This window comes from Hemiscyllium ocellatum, chromosome 6 (assembly GCF_020745735.1).
Source record: "Hemiscyllium ocellatum isolate sHemOce1 chromosome 6, sHemOce1.pat.X.cur, whole genome shotgun sequence".
Taxonomy (NCBI): domain Eukaryota; kingdom Metazoa; phylum Chordata; class Chondrichthyes; order Orectolobiformes; family Hemiscylliidae; genus Hemiscyllium; species Hemiscyllium ocellatum.
In genome coordinates this window covers 73,818,422-73,836,009 of record NC_083406.1, presented here as the reverse complement: position 1 = coordinate 73,836,009, position 17,588 = coordinate 73,818,422, and the positions used below count along the sequence as shown (strand labels likewise).

The following is a 17,588-nucleotide window of genomic DNA, read 5'->3' as shown; positions in this document are numbered from 1 at the left end:
AGGACAGTGAAGGACTAGAAAGCAATCTCACCAATTTAAGATAAAGGAAGAGGAGGAATTCCTTTTCTCAGAAGGTTAAGTGTCTATGGGACTTCTTGCCACAGACAATAAGAGTCCTTGCATGTATTTAAGGTTGAGGTTTTTGCCTTCAGCATCAAACAGGCAGTATCTTAGCAAGAATCAAGGGTTATGGAGACAAGGCAGGCAAGTGGACGGAGGAATTATGGACCAGCCAAACAGTCTACTCCTGTTCCTCTTTTTTATTGCTCTTGGGGAATTCAGTAAACCACTAACCTCAGAATAGACTTTTAAACGGTGTCCCCTTTAATCCTCTATAATTCAACTTTCATGTACCCACCGGTAACTCACCTCTCTGCAAGGAAAAACAGTTCTTTTCTGCCCAATGCCCTTCAATTTTATGCACCTCAATTACATCACTCCTCAGCATCCTCTGTTCTAAGAGAAACAACCCCAGCCTGTCCAATCTTTCCAAATAGCGGCAATTTTCAAACACTGGCAACATTCTCCTAAATACCCTCCACTGCAATTTTGTCCTTTTTTGAAATGCAGTGGCTAGAACTGTACACCGAATTCTAGCTGCGGTCTAACCATTTATTTAAAAACAAATTCTGGCTTTATAGAATACAATAGTAGGGATATATCTCATCCAAGAAAGGCATTATATATGCTTTCTTTGCCATCTTATCCACCTGCTCTAAAATCAGCACTCCAAGGTCTGTCACTACTCTTACATTCTCAATAGTCTCCATTTTGCATTACAGTTTTATTTGTCCTTCCAAATGCATTATCTCACAAATCTGATTGACGGTCATTTTCCACTTTTCAACCAACTCAACCAAACTAGTGGTATCATTCTGGAGTCAACAATTAATCATGCTCATTATCAATGGCATGGCAAATATTTGTCATCTGCAAACTTCCCAATCATGCCTCCCACATTTACGTCCAAATTATTTACATATGTACATAAACAGGACACTGTACTGTGGAATGCCAGTTGAAACGGCTTTTCATTTGCAAAATCACTCATTGGATCAATGATGGGGAACAAAGGTCACTTTCAGATCAAAGTTTCTATCTTGTGCAGCAGCCCTTGCATTCTATAAACAATAGTACAATGTCTGCAGACCCTCTCAGTTCCCTGATATTCACCTGCTATCTACTGAAGATTAGAAAGTGAACTCAGACTGTTCTTCCCTCCCGGGCTTTCCTGAACAGCCTCAGATTTATCCAGCTTTAAAAAGGTCAGCCCTCCAGTACTTCCCCTCACCCTACATCTAATTTTCACACCTCTAGCTAGAATATCTCCAACTTCCACTCCTTTGAGAAGACAGATGAAAAGTACACATTAAGAACCTTGTCCATATCTTCCACTTTTACACACAAATAACCCTGTACAGCTCTTTTGGGTTCTATCCTTTCCTTAGTTAGCTACCTTTCAGCTTTGGGATTTTCCAGATTGTACCTGCCAATATTTTCTTCACATCCTCCCTCACTTTACATTCTGTTTCCTTTTTTTATTTCACTCCTGCACTTTGTATACTCCTCCAGACTTTTAATAGTACAGAGTGGCTGTCAGAAGCATGCTTGTTCTGCTTCTTCTGTGTACGCTTTGGATAATCAGCCAACTCCAGAGTCTCTCTCTTTCTGTGTTGACATGCCTACTCTGTAGATTATTGCTTTTAAATGACTTTCACAGTTGTTTCTGACTTTTCTTCAAGTAGTAGTATCCAATCTATTTTGACCAAGATCATCACTGTCAGATTTAACAGGTCAGATTTTCTAAGGTGTGGCACTCCAGCCCTTTTGTTTCAAAACAAAAGAAGGGATCTTCCCACTCCAGTTACCACATGAACTCAAGTTTCTAAAGCTGTTGTCAATTCCTACACACAGCGTTTCTATCTCAATTTCTATTTATCTCAAGAGGGTTGGAATATAAAAGCACTGTTGTGCTACTGAGACTTTATAAAGCTCTGGTTAGGCCCCATTTGGAGTACTGTGTCCAGCTTTGGGCCCCACACCTCAGGAGGGACATACTGGCACTGGAGCGTGTCCAGCAGAGATTCACAGGGATGACCCCTGGAATGGTAGGTCTAACATACGAGGAATGGCTGAGGATCCTGGGATTGTACTCATTGGAGTTTAGAAGGTTAAGGGGAGATCTAATAGAAACTTACAAGATAATACATGGGTTGGAAAGGGTGGACGCTAAGAAATTGTTTCCGTTAGGCGAGGAGACTAGGACCTGTGGGCACAGCCTTACAATTAGAGGGGGTCAATTCAGAACAGAAATGCGGAGACATTTCTTCAGCCAGAGAGTGGTGGGCCTGCAGAATTCATTGCCGCAGAGTGCAGTGGAGGCCGGGACGCTAAATGCCTTCAAGGCAGAGATTGATAATTCCTTGTGACATCAAGAATTTAAGGGCTACGGGGAGAATGCGGGTAAGTAGAGTTGAAATGCCTATCAGCCATGATTGAATGGCGGAGTGGACTCGATGGCCGAATGGCCTTACTTTCACTTCTATGTCTGATGGTCTTATGGTCACTGCTAGGATCCACAATTTCCTACATATCACCAAATTGTCCTGTCATATCTTAACGTAAACAAAAGAGACTGAAAGAACTAGTTTTGCTAGTTGGGGATCCCCAGATTGACAGTTTTGAGGAAACAAAACTAATTGCTTCATTCTACTTAACCTTTCAATTCATATGCTCATCTTCCTTAAATTATAGATACACAAAAAAACTGAACAAACAGCAATCAGTACAGACTTAATCACCAAGCATTACTTACCATCCTCATCATCATCACTAAAATAATCAGGCTTGTTCTTGTAGCAGAAGAATGTTTGAGGAAGTTGTAGCTGCTTAGCAAGAGCTGCTTGTTCAGGTGTGGGTGTCAATACAAAAACAATCTGCACATCTTCATCGCCAACTATAAAATAACCAGTTGAGTCAATGGGCTTTTGCAAGCTCTTTATGACAATGAGCTGAATCAACAAGCAAGAGCTTGGATTTATATTAAAAAAGCCTCATCCTTCTACTTACTCCAATATTTTCATCCATGTTTACTCATCTCAGATGGTCTTAACAACAATTTATGTACACTGACTTTTTAATTCTACAAAAACAAATTTAATCTCTTGCATTCGTTAATAAAAGACTGCACATATCATCTACAATTAGGATGATTTTATCCAGGAACAAAGCATGAGAGCATTGAATTGCAAATGCAAAACAAATTAAAATCTAATATGATTCAGATGTTAACTTAAACATAAATTAGAATGAGGTTATAACCAACTACTAGACAAAGTTTTGAATTTATATAGTACTTTTAAAATCAAAAATCATTCCAAGCAGTTTAGAGCTAAAATGAATTGCATATAAATTAGGACAGGTAAACAAAGGTTGGCATAAAAGCCATTTTGAAAACAATAGCAATGTGTAGGGAGGAGAGAAACGGGCAGAAGTAAAAGGCAGAACAAACAAATAAAAGGAAGTCAGCAGGCTAAAAGGTGTCCGGAAGTGACAGGACAAGACATGGGCAGATTAAGATACATATATTGAAAATTAGTTCATTGCAGGTGTGTGAGATATGTTGGGGATGGTGCAGAGGGTACAAATTCAGACACTGAACTTGATGGAAAACAACATGAGAAATCAAGGGAGACACTAATAAGTGAAATCTAGAGTCATTAGTACAATAAATTATAACTTTGGCTTGGGTGAGAATGAAGCAAGTGTTTGGCAACATTCCTAAGATTGAAGAAAATGAGTTGATGAGAGGAAGGGGAGAAACTAGAGTGATAGAACATAAGGAAAATACAGTGGTCTTTGAAACAGCTTCATAGAAAACATTAATATTGGAGATTAAGTCCAATAGGTTTCTTGTATGAGTTTTCAGAAGAGCTTTTTTTTGGGGGGGGGGGGGGGGGGGGGGGGAAATGATAATATTTGCTGAAAAACCAAAAGAGATTGCTTCTACCCTCCAGGATAATTCAGATGATGATTTTGGCTGTTATTTTGGCAGATAAAATATGGGAGTGTGGAGGTGGAGATTAAAACCACAAGGGGTCAGGTATTAGGTATGCTAGAGTTTCTCGCCCTCAGGCTTCTACACAAATGTAAGATATTCTAGGAAAGCAACATATACACCTGAATAAACTTTCTGCCAGTTTGATTTACAAACAAAAAGCTGACCCAATCCACAGCATATTTCCATAATCAAATCACCACTTTTTAAATGTTTCAAAAGTGGAATGAAAATTGAACATTGTTTACAATTTCCCTCAGTTGCAATGTGCTGCTCAGATACTTCTCCAGTCTCACTTCAAAGTTAGTGCTGTAAGATAACGGTTTACTTAAACATCAGTTCAATATTTAAAAAGCTTTGAAACAAAATGTCATTTTGCTTGGTCACATGTCAGCTATGGATCGTAGAAGGGAGAGCAGTATTGTTTTGCTTCTGCAGGTTTTTTTCAAAGTGACCATCAACTCAAAAACAATCTGGGTAATTTCAGTAAGACTAAAAATGTAATTTAAGGAACATATCAGCTATAGTTTTCAAACCACTAAAGGTTACTTATACCAGATGCTAGTTATTTACTCCCAAAAGACCCCATGAACATTATATTGTATAGAATATCGGCAAAATAATAACTCCCCACTTCACGTGGTTAAAACTGGCTGTGGATTTTGCAATTAGTCACAGCAGTTAGTATTAACAAAGTCAAAAATCAAGATCCAGTTTTGATCCTCAATACTGGCTGAATTTAATCCAATCCAAAAGAAAATTGTGAGTGCTGCAAATCAAACAAAAACAGAAATTGCTGGAGAAATTCAGGTCTAGCAGTATCTGTGGAGAGAAAGCAGAATTAAAATTAATATTTCAGGTCAGTGACCCTTTCTTCAGAACTGTTGAATTATTCCCAGCAATCTCCACTTTTGTTTCAACTTTAGTTTATTTGTGTCTACAATGAAAAGCTAAAACAAACAGCATGTTTTCCAATATTGGAGCTATTTTAGTGATTAAGTTAAAATTGAGCTGATTATTTATAAGCAGATTAAAGATCAAAATGGTTTAATTATGTTATGATTATTATTTCAGAGTTCATCATTACTATAGGAGTCTCAGAAGGGGAAGGCTTCTCAAAGGTTTGAGCTACTATGCAGTAACAACACAAATGGTGGTTGTCAATAACAGAATGATCAAGTCAAAAAGACATTTAAGCCTATTACACAAATTAGTAACATGGCAAATGAATGTGCGCGCTGGTCTAATGCCACGTACTTGGACTATACATTCCAAAGACTGGTCGATCATGTACAGGTCGCTTCAGCTATTTGCCACAAAGTACGACTACCCAACAAAACCACACTTGCAGAACACACACCAGAGTTCAAATTTGATTCTGCAACTGGACGATATTTCCTGGATAATCACATGTATGAAGTAGTACGCTGACAACCATTTACATATATTAATACACATGGCCCTCTGCTTTGTGGAGACGAAGAACATACACTGTGCCTGTTTCAACACAAAATAGGTGACAGCCATTCATAGTCTGAGGGCATTTCTCTGGTCAACTAGCTTGTTTTAAATTTTAACAAAGTCTGGCTCTTGACTGTGAATCCATGGCAACACAAGCAGAGTTCATTTGACAATTAATTAGCATCTCTGCTGTCATGTCTTATAAATGTTGATTTTTCGCTTAAATTGATATTCTTATGAAATGACCTGAGGGAGAGATGAAAACCTTTGACAAATAGGGTTTTTTGCACAATACTCAATAACTTAATCTATTGATTTAAAACAGATTACTCAAGTTAAACATCTCAAAACTTTATTCTACAGGCTGTATGTTACAGACCAAATAGGGGAAGAAAATAGAACAAATTTTGAAAAAGGATAAGTAAATGATGATAATGGAAGGCTACTACAGACTAGCAAAAATAATTTGGAACAGGTAAGAAATTGCTGCAATGCACACAAAGAAACTTTTTTGGTTACCATATTTCCAGTGTAGCAAGAGAAATGTGTCAGGGATGCAATATTTGGGAAACAGTGACCACAATAGCAATATATTAATTGACTTAGTAGTAGCAATCGCAGTTCAAAATTAGAAGGTTCTAGGATTTAAGTGTCACTGCAAAGCGTGCAGAACTGAAATAACATTGTGCTCAGTAAAACCAACAGAAACAAAAAACAATATAGCACAGGTAATTGCACCAAGACCAACAAATCTTCAGAATTGATGTTTTCTTCCCGGGCTTTAAAAGGAAATTGATTAGGTGGCTGGATACTTTAGGAACTTCCTCCCTAAAGCAACATTGCATATGGCCTAGAAAGACTACAGCAATTCAAGAAAGGTAGTTCACCAATATCCTCATAGCTATTAGAGATAAGCTGACTTGTTAGTTTTGCTCAAACCATATGAACACACAAAATCATACCTTCCAAAGTATTTCATGGACTTACACTGGAGATTGTAAATTTGACACAAATTTTAAGAAAGGTGCGGGAAACAAAAAGACAAAATTATCGACAATAAAAAAGATAATGCTAGAAGAACTAAGAAGCAAGAGACAGAATTGGAGTTACGTTTTAGGTCGATGACCGTTCATCTAGACAAGGAAACCAGGAACGTAACAGATTTTAAATAAGCGAATTTTCAGATCCAGGTTTCACACAGTGGTAGCTGAGAATGTTAGTTGGGTCATAGGGAATATTAATTGTTTCCATTTCTGGGATAGAATCTCAGAGGATACGAGGCAATAAAGAGTTGGGATGGGCCAAGAGAAATAGCGAATGTAACTCCTTTTTCAAAAGGGAGACAAAAGAGAAAGCTACATCTAATATACTTTTGTTCCATCACTGTTCCAGAGCTGCAATCATTCTGAATAGACTCCAGCAGTTCAAGACAGTACGTGCTACACCTTGCTCATGGGCAATTTGGGAAAACAATTAAGTGTACAAAAATCATCATTTCTTTGGATATATACTGAGATGGACTTGGAAATGGAGAAAAATTAGTTTGCAAATGACAAAGCTTGGAAGAGCAAGGTTGTGGTCACAGAGACTGGTAAAGCCAAATGTTGTCAGTGTATTTTTGGAGGAAGAGTAATGGCATTGAATGACAACAAACTAAATTACACAATTTAAAACAGATTGGAGGAAGAGGCCATGGGGTTCTTATATGTAAATCTTTAAGTGATAGAAAAGAGTTAATAAATGGTTAAAAGGTGGAACACTATTTTATAAATGGCATGTGTGCGCAATCTTTAATAAACTACTGATGATACTTCATCCACAACAGTTGTATCCAATTCTGCACAGCACACTTAAAGGAAGTGAATTGCAGTTTTCTTAAAAGTGTAGAATACAGATCGAACAAAATTTCACCAATTACAAATTTTGGCTATATGCCAAGTCTACAGAATTTGGGATTGTTGACTCAGAAGGTCAAAGGAAGATTTAACAGGTGCTCAAAATGATGAAGTGTACACGTTTTGAATGCTCTGTATTGTATCGCATGACAGGGTGTTTGCAGCATGTTTAACAGTAACTTTCAAGGAGAGGTAATTAGAAAATAAAACTTGCACAGCTAGTAAGGAATTGCAAGGGCAAGACTATTTTAAGACATTGAAGTAGCCATAACACAACAATGGGCAGCTTTCAAGCTCTATGATTTCACATGGGAATGTGGGATGACTGACAGACTCCTTTCCCATACTTAAAAGATACATTCTTGGTGCATTTAATTCCAGAGCTGATCTAATTTAGTTAGTAGCTCAGAAGCAATTCTTCAAGTGGAAGAAAGGTCAGTTAGCTGAAGCCAACCAACTCAAAAGCATTCCACACACAAGCAGTTTGAAAACATGACAATCTTTGCAACTATTAACTCTGAGGTTTTAAAAATTTCAGTCAATATACTTGAAACTTCTGGTCCTTCAGACAAAAATGAACAGTCACATAAAGGAGCTTTTAAGCCATGGGATGTGTATTATCCAAGAAATGGAATTTTAGCATTATAAACTATTTAGTCAGGCATTATAAGTTTCAAAATATTCAAGGGTGGCAACATAAATCTATGCCTACTGCAGAAATGAAGGGCAACTATATTCAGTTAGGATATTTTAGAAATGGCCCATCCTATTGGACATGTCTACATCTCAAACTGTTTTAGCACAAATTCTCAATGTGGAATTTAAAAATGACATACTTGAACTTCAAGTTAACATTCAAGGGATTGATTAGAGGTTGCATGAGAATAAAGTGAGGTTTCCTTCAAATTTGACCACACTGGATACAGAGTATGAAAAGTGAAAAACGTTTACATTGTGTGGAACATGACATAGAAAGGGAAAATGAAATAATTAACGCTACAGCAATCTTGCCCTTTCATCATGGCAGCTTTGTATCTGAACAGTCAATACAATTATAATAATTTGCATGTAGTTAATTTTGCAAACTAAAATCCAAATTTACGGTTTGCTATTTTAATCATAAAACCAGATCACTGAAGTGCTTCTATCGAGAAGAGGGTCAACATTTAACTAATATCAAGCTAATTGCTTACTTCTGCATGGAAGAAAACCCAGAATCCTTCACTTGCCTGGTCGATAAGTGACTCCAGATCCTGTGTTTCAATTGACCCATAACTATCCTCTGAAATGGTCTAAAGAACCAATCAAGGATAGGCAACAAATGGTGACCTTGCCAGGGATGCCCACATTCTATGAAAGAAACATTCAAGTTAGGCAAGGGGTAAATGTAGGGGTATGGGTGGGTTGCGGGTCAGTGTGGACTTGTTGGGCCGAAGGGCCTGTCTCCACACTAAGTAATCTAATCTAAATAAAAGTACATATTGGGATAGGAGACCAGAAGTGTGGTCACAGATGTCCATTTTAAGAAGTATGTTGAAGCAAGAGGGAAAGATAGGCAAATGGAGCAGCTGAAGAAGAGAATGTCCATATTAAAATTTCTTGGTTCTGGTAGAATACATTTAGATACAGAATAGTAAACCAGAATCTCTCGTAAGGTTGGAAACATTGAGGTGATCAAGGAAAAGTGAGACTACTACAGGGAGTGGTATATTTTTGGTGGTACAGATTTGATGGGCTAAAAGACCTCTTCAGCATGATTCTATAACACAGACTGTTACTTACACCATCATCTCCCTCTGAACCCTGATCTCATTGGTAAGTTTGAGAAATTCATTGTTCAACAATCAGCTCCAGCTTCAGCCCTCCAAAGCCCCACAGAATATCACTACCTGCTATTCAAAACACAATAAAACACTGTCCAGTTTATTTCACCCTGCTGTGCTCCCTCAAGTAGAGCAATTTAATGGTGAGCTGATGGAGAAAATTAAAATGTTGAATTCAACAGAATAAGTAAAGACAATTATTTCCTCAGTTGGAGGGAACAAAAACAAGTATATGGGCATGTCATCTTAAAATTAAATAGGTCATTTAGGAGAAAATTCAGCATGTACTTTTGCACAGAAACTGTAAGCACTTGACAAGGATGTGATTTCCGATATAACTGGAGATTTACAGGCTGAAATTAACAAGTCTTGTTAAGGATATGGAGCAAGGGCACTTAGAGAGTTTGTGAATCAATGACCTAACTGAATGATCGAGTACATCCACAGGGTTAAATGTCAAGCTCCTATTCCTTCATCCTCTGCCAATTAATGTTATTTTGAGAAATCACTTTCTAAAGTCAAGGTATTTTCCCCATCTAGGATATGTTACCACCTCAAAAAGGTTCTGAAGTTGACTAAACGTTATTCCCTTTTAATCTCAGGCTGGTAACATTTAAGAATTTACTTTTATTTATTATTTTTACACATCGTTAAAGACAATATTTTCCCTATAAATGCATATTATATCACCTACTCTAATGCTCTAACATGTGCCTAGCCTCAAATAAAACTGAAATATTTCTGGACATTGACAGCTTCCTTCATCTTCCTCAGGTTCTGGTGCTTCGTCTTTCTTTCACTGAAAGAACTATTCAAACATTTCTTTTATACATGAGAAGAAAACTGAATGGGATATATCCATGTTTGCTGGCACAAAACTACAAAGAAAATAAAGTTCATAAAGAGGCTGCAATGGGAAATAGCCTGATAAAATTGAATCAAAAAATCAAATTTTATAATAGGCAAGAAAATGGCAAATGACCAACTGTGATAGAAAGATGGACAAAATATTTAGTTTGAAAAGGAGAATCTCAATAGTTAATGACATTACAGAAAGTGATCCTTTTTGGGAGGGTGATGCTTGCATGTGAATCAAAGTCTGCAAGCAACTAAGAAAGCAAATGGTACTTAAACCTTTATTGAAAAAAGGGTTGAATAAAAACAGCAAGGAGTACTTGCTGCATAATAATGCCAATTCTAAACAGGGTGATGACAAAATATCTATCTTGGAGTGGGTGCAGAAATCAAATAAAGTGATTTATATTCACTGACATTTATAGGAAGGAGATGAACTGATTCAATATAAAATTCTAAAAGGGTTTACAAGGAAGATTCAGAAAGACTAATCGCCCTGGGCAAAAAGTCCAGAATGAGGTGGACATGCAGGATACGATGATCTGTCATTTAGAACTAGATGACAAAATTCTTCAGAGGATGGTGGAAGTACAGTCAATTAGAATATTAAAGACTTTAGTTAAGACTTTGAAAGTTAAGGAAAACTAAGAAATAGGAATAGACTGGGTTTGTTGAACTGATTTACAAGATCTTACTGAATGATGGTGATAGAGTAAGGGACGACAGGCTTTTTCACCGACAAATCTCTTGTAGTTCTGTGCATCTTTGTGGTGTGCAAAAAAGTGCCCAATTCTGAGAGAGAACACGAACGAGACTGATGAGTGAGGGAGTGTTGAGGATTTTTGTCCAAATGCAATTTAGATTAAGACTGGAACAACCAAACGGGAGAAGTTATATTACACAGTTTAGAACAAGCGGAGAAGTAATTTGATGAACAAGTGACCAGTACATTTGATAAGGTACGACATGCACAAACACCACAGATTGGAGAATTTGGGAGTATGACCAAAATGGGTTTGAGAGGTGAAAGTCATACTGGTAGCTGATACCAGTTGGCAGAAAAAGGGAACAGATTGGACAAGGGGTCAGACATTTGTTGCTGAAAAAAGAAATGAAAAATTGTGCCGAGTGAGGAAATAAAAGTTTACTGTTTGGGATAACATGGAGCTGGGACCAGCAACAATGAGTAAGGCAAAAATAAAAAAATTCCTTGGATGCAACACAGAAGTTGCACACTCAACATGGTGGAAATTAATAAATCACACAAAAGGAGATCAAGTAATGCAGAATGTAGAGGTCTAAAAGCATGGCACAATAATTGAATATTAACAGATTGAGGGGGAAATTGTTGCTGATAGGGACCACTGATTAGTGAGGGGTGGAAGAGCAGAGGTAATATAGCATTGAAGAGGCAAATGGACAAGACAGGAAAAAGGGGAGTTAAGCACATAGTTGTTGGCAGTTCTAAGTATTTAGATTAAACTAGTTTTGGCAATGTTACCTTAGCTGGCCAGGTGTTACTCCATAGTAAATGTATAATAATTCAATAGAAGGCAGAGAATATTAGATGGGAAACCTCTAAATCTTAGTAATGTAGAAAAAGGTTGATCCAAAATTACAAGTTAAGACACTTTTGAGAAAAGGGGAATTACATTTGAAAGAAAATATTTGATTTGAGCATATTCAAATAATGATAAAGTGCAAAGTTGTCCTGCCGTGGCCATCTTAAGCACAGAACTACATTTTCTCAAGGACATGCGCACTGAGGTATTTTGCAAAGAAAGGTCAAAAAAGTATCGCATGCAGCAGTTATGTCAATGCTGTAGCAGTACTTTAAAAAAATAAAGCACACTGTTGCAGTACCATTTTGCAATTGTGATGCAAAGTTGCTGCTCAAGATACCAGAAATACCTTTATCACACTGTGGGACAGATGTGCTGGTCCAAAAAGCCGATGGATTAGATTTGAAAAGGCTAAAATTAAATCCTAAAAATAAGAATTCTGGTGTCAATAATTAGTTGCAAAATGTTAGCCCAAAGAAATGGACCCTTTTCAAATGTAAGATACCAATCTAAAACAGTACTGGCGGATTGCAATTTCCTACAATCTAATAATTCATACAAGCTAATTTTAAATAAATATTAGGGGTTATCAAGAAATAGGATACAAAGCAATTGATAGAGGAAGTACTTCATTTTCTTAAATCAAAGATAATTTCCAATATAATTCCATTATTTGCTTAGCAACTATACTTTCTGTTGTGGTTCTGTTCGCCGAGCTGGGAATTTGTGTTGCTGACGTTTCGTTCCCTGTCTAGGTGACATCCTGAATTGTTTGGGTGCCTCCTGTGAAGCGCTTCTGTGATGTCTCCTCCGGCATTTATCGTGGTTTGTCTCTGCCGCTTCCAGGTGTCAGTTCCAGCTGTCTGCTGCAGTGGCCGGTATATTGGGTCCAGGTCGATGTCTTTGTTGATAGAATCTGTGGATGAGTGCCATGCCTCTAGGAATTCCCTGGCTGTTCTGTTTGGCTTGTCCTATAATAGTAGTGTTGTCCCAGTTGAACTCATGTTGACTGTCATCTGCATGTGTGGTTACTAAGGATAGCTGGTCGTGTCGTTTCATGGTGAGTTGTGTTCATGGATACAGATCGTTAGCTGTCTTCCTATTTGACCTATGTAGTGTTTTGTCTTGCATTGGGATTTTGTACACTACATTGGTTTTGCTCATGCTGGGTAAATCACTGAATTTGCGGTAAAACGGTTTGTTCTAATCTTTGCATTACAGCTTCTGCTATGAGTCCAGAGATGGGTGAGCCGTTGATTTGTTCATATATTCAAATTCAAACCAAAGTCTGGGTCAGATATGTGGATGACACCTTTGTAATCATTAAAAAGGCAAATAGAAATAAAAAAAAACACACAACGGATCATCAACGCCACACTCCTAAGAATCAGATTCACTAGAGGGGAAGAAAAGGACAACCAACTCCCAATTCTAGACGTGATGGTACAGAGAACACTGAACAGAGAATTCACCACAAAGGTATACAGGAAAGCCACACACAGACCAAGTCCTGTTCTACAAAAGCAACCACCCCCAACACACACAAAAGAAGTTGCATCAAGACACTATTCAAAAGGGCCACAACCCACTACAGCACACCAGAACTGCAAGAGGAAGAACACCTCTACAATGTATTCACCAAAAACGGATACCCCCGCAACTTCATCAATCGATGTCTAAGGGAAAGATAACGGAACAAGGACATGCCACAACCCAAAGGACTAGCCACATTACCATACATCAAGAACATTTCTGAACTGACAGCCAGACTACTACGACCACTAGAACTCATAACAGCACACAAACCAACAGCCACACTCAGACAACGCACCAGGACAAAGGACCCGATACCCAGCATGAGCAAAACCAACATAGTGTACAAAATCCCATGCAAGGACTGTACAAAACACTACGTAGAACAAACAGGAAGACAGCTAACAATCTGTATCCATGAACACCAACTAGCCACAAAACAAAATGACCAGCTATCCTTAGTAGCCACACACTCAGATGACAAGCAACATGAATTCGACTGGGACAACACTACTATTATAGGACAAGCCAAACAGAACAGCCAGGGAATTCCTAGAGGCATGGCACTCATCCACAGATTCTATCAACAAACACATCGACCTGGACCCAATATACCGGCCACCGCAGTGGACAGCTGGAACTGACAACCGGAAGCGACAGAGACAAACCACTATAAATGCTGGAGGAAACAACACAGAAGTGCTTCAGAGGAGGCACCCAAGCACTGAGGATGTCACCTAGACGGGGGACTAAACGTCTGCAACACAAATTTCCAGCCCGGCAAACAGAACCACAACAACGAGCACTCGAGCTACAAATCTTCTCACAAACTTTGAACTTTACTTTCTCTTTAGTAATATTCAATTTATTGGAATCAACATAAATATAACATTGTGAATAGTACCACAGACCTTTCTCTTTAAAGTGAACCAAGTCTCACAATGCAGCCACAGTTATGGTTTCCCACACAACCTATTGTTCTAAGACAAAACTTATTTTTACAAATTCAAATTTTGAAACAAGCATTTGAAGTGTAAATCAACAACAATTTAAGTATTTATATATTAAACAGACTAAATTATCTCAAATTTTATTAAACAGTCCATCTATTTGCCAAGATCATGCATTTATACAGATTACTGTTCACATTTTGGGGGTGTGCAACGAAAACTGAACACATCTCCAATCAGCACTGTCAAGTAAAATCGGAGATATAAGAGAAGGAAGAAGTGAAAGATATGAAAATCTATGATAAAGTTGACCTAATGCACTTGTAAAACAAATGAGGGGATCACATCTGTTGATTTGACATTCCAACATTAATATTAAAGGAGAAAAAGCAGGCAGGAGCAAACAATCTGTTCTGGTCAGTTCTCTACCGAGTGAGTCGTAAAAGGATTCTACATGTTTGACACATAGAACATAACAGCGCCCTTCAGCCCTTGATGTTGCACCGACCTGAGAATCAATCTGAAGTCCATCTATCCTACACTATTCCATTCTCTTCCATATGCCTATCCAATGACCATTTAAATGCCCTTAAAGTTGGCAAGTCTACTACTGTTGCAGGCAGTGCGTTCCGTGCCCATACTACTCTGAATAAAGAAACTACGTCTGACATCTGTCCTATCCCTAGCACCCCTCAATTTAAAGCTATATCCCCTTGTGCTAGCCATCGCTATCAAAGGAAAAAGGCTCAGTGCCCACCCTATCTAACTCTCCAATTATCTTGTGTCTCAATTAAGTAATCTTTCAATCTTCTTCTAACAAAGACAGCCTCAAGTTCCTCAGCCCTTCCTCGTAAGACCTTCCCTCCATACCACACAACATCCTAGTAAATCTCCTCTGAACCCTTTCCAAAGCTTCCACATCCTTCCTATAATGCAGTGACCAGAAATCTATGCAATACTCCAAATGTGGCCGCAGAGTTTTATACAGCTGCAGCATGGTCATGGTTCTGAAACTCAATCCCTCTACCAACAAAAGCAAACACACCATATATGCCTTCTTAACAACCTGGGTGGCAACTTTCAAGGATATATGCACATGGATACCAAGATCTCTCTGCTCATCCACACTAGAGTCTTACAATTAGCCCAGTAATGTGCATTCTTGTTACTCCTTCCAAAATGAATCACCTCGCATTTTTCTGCATTAGACTCCATTTGCCAATGCTCAGCCCAGTTCTGCAGCTTATCTATTCTCTCCAGAACCCACAACATCCTTCGTCACTATCCACACCTCTACAGACCTTCGTGTCATCTGCAAATTTACTAACCCATCCTTCTATGTCCTCATTTAGGACATTTAAATGACAAAAGTGGACCCAAAACAGATCCTTGCAGGACTCCACTAGTAAATGAACTCCAGGATGAATATTTCCCAACAACGACCATCTTCTTTCAGCTCTCCAATTTCTGATCCAAACCACTAAATCACCCTCAATCCCATGCCTGTTATTTTTGCAATAGCCTAACATGGGGAACCTTATCAAATGCCTTATTGAAATCCACATACACCAGATCAACAACTTTTCCCTCATCCACCTGTTTGGTCACGTTCTCAGAGAACACAATAAGGTTTCTGAGGCACGATCTACCCTTCACAAAACCGTGCTGACTATCCCTAATTAACTTATTCCTTTGCAGATGATCATAAAACCTCTCTCTCACAACGCTTTCCAACATTTCACCCACAACCGAAGTAAGGTTCACAGGTCTATAATTCCCAGGGCTGTCTCTACTCCCCTTCTTGAACAAGGGAACATTTGCTATCTTCCAGTCTTTTGGCACTATGCCTGTCCACAATGACGAAAAAGATCAAGGCCAAAGGCTCAGCAATCTCATCCCTGGCTTCCCAGAGAATTCCAGGATAAATTCCATCCAGCCCAGGTGATTTATCTATTTTAAATTTTGCAAAAGTCCTAACACCTTCTCCTTGTGCACCTCAATCCAATCTAGTCTAGTCTAGACTAGTAGCTTGTTCTCAGTACTCCATCGACCACAGTGTCTTTTTCTAATGAGAATACTGATGAAAAAGTATTCATTTAACACTTTCCCTACCTCCTCTGACTCCACGTACAACTTCGCACTACTATGCTTGATTGGCCCTAATCTCATTAGTCATTCTTTTATTCCTAGTTAACTATAGAAAGGATCAAGGAAACCTCCTAAGGCTATCTACCAATGATTTCACACTGGGTCTTCTTAGTTCTGTTTAGGTGTTTACTCGCTAACTTTTAACTCTCAAGCACCCTAACTAACATCACATCTCACCCTAACATAAGCCACCTTCTTCCTCTTGCAGAGATTCAACTTCCTTAGTAAACCACTGCTCTCACACTCAACAATTTCTTCACTGCCTAACTGGTACATACTTATCAAGGAGCTGCAGTAGCTGGTCCTTGAATAAGCTCCACATTTCTATTGTGCCCAACCCCTGCAATATCCTTCCCTCACTCTTGGGCAATCCCCAAGCTATATATGTTTCAGCATCAAGTCCCAATGGCTTGCTGCATTAACCAATTTACTGCTTAATTTTATTTCCTCATTCAGTTTTTCACTCATTAATTCAAGGTCAGATTTTGGCATATTAAAACTAATTCAAAAGTAAAAATCATTGAAACACTGCGGTGGTTTTTGTGGTATTAATCGCAAACATTAATAGGTAGGTTTTCAGGAGACAATTATAAATGAGTGGAGTATAGGAACAGTATTTCAGTATAGGGCAAACTGTGAGATAGTCTGGTTGAAGGAATGGGGTGGTCATATTTCTTGTAAAGCAAGAAATTAAGTGAGATAAGAACAAAGAGGTGCAAGATATTATGGCTTACCCCAGGACAAAGAGCAATACAAAAAAGGCAAGATTAAATTTAAAAATCTTGGTTAAATTGTACTCTTATTACTACATGCAACACTGGTCTACAAACTAAAAACACACTGGTGTACGAGAAATAGTGAGATGTACAAATAGTTGTTTGGCAGTACAGAGCTTAAGCATTGCTCCAAAAACAAACACGGTGAAGGTTTCAATTTTGCACTCAAGACAATCTGCAAGAAATATCGAGTTTAGAGAAAACAACATGAAAGTGTTCATAACCAACTTAAGATAGTTAGACTCTGTCACATATATACAAAAAAAAATGGTCCTGTTCTTTGCATATAAACATTTCACCTGTTTCAACTCTGAAAAAGAGACAATAGCCATTACTGGTTCATTTCTCAGGATAATGCTTTAACCAGAGTCAATCTGCCTGGTTCAAAATTTAAATAAAGCTCCATAGTTAGTCATCATTTAACTGATTCATTCTCCATGGTAAAGGCTCTAACAATTAGAACCCACTTACCAACCAATCATCACCATCAATCTAAATGCTGCTTCCCCTTTATACTGGCATGTCTTG

At 38.2% G+C, this 17,588-nt stretch overlaps 1 protein-coding gene across 3 annotated transcripts in view; it reads right to left on the bottom strand.

Moving 5' to 3' along the window:
* The window catches only part of ranbp2 (RAN binding protein 2), a 67,011-nt gene that overhangs the window by 15,698 nt on the left and 33,725 nt on the right, over window positions 1-17,588 (bottom strand). For all 3 annotated transcript variants that reach the window (XM_060826032.1, XM_060826033.1, XM_060826034.1), the window contains exon 21: window positions 2,816-2,956. In XM_060826032.1, coding sequence (XP_060682015.1) covers window positions 2,816-2,956 — 141 coding nt within the window. The remainder of the gene's footprint in view (window positions 1-2,815; window positions 2,957-17,588) is intronic.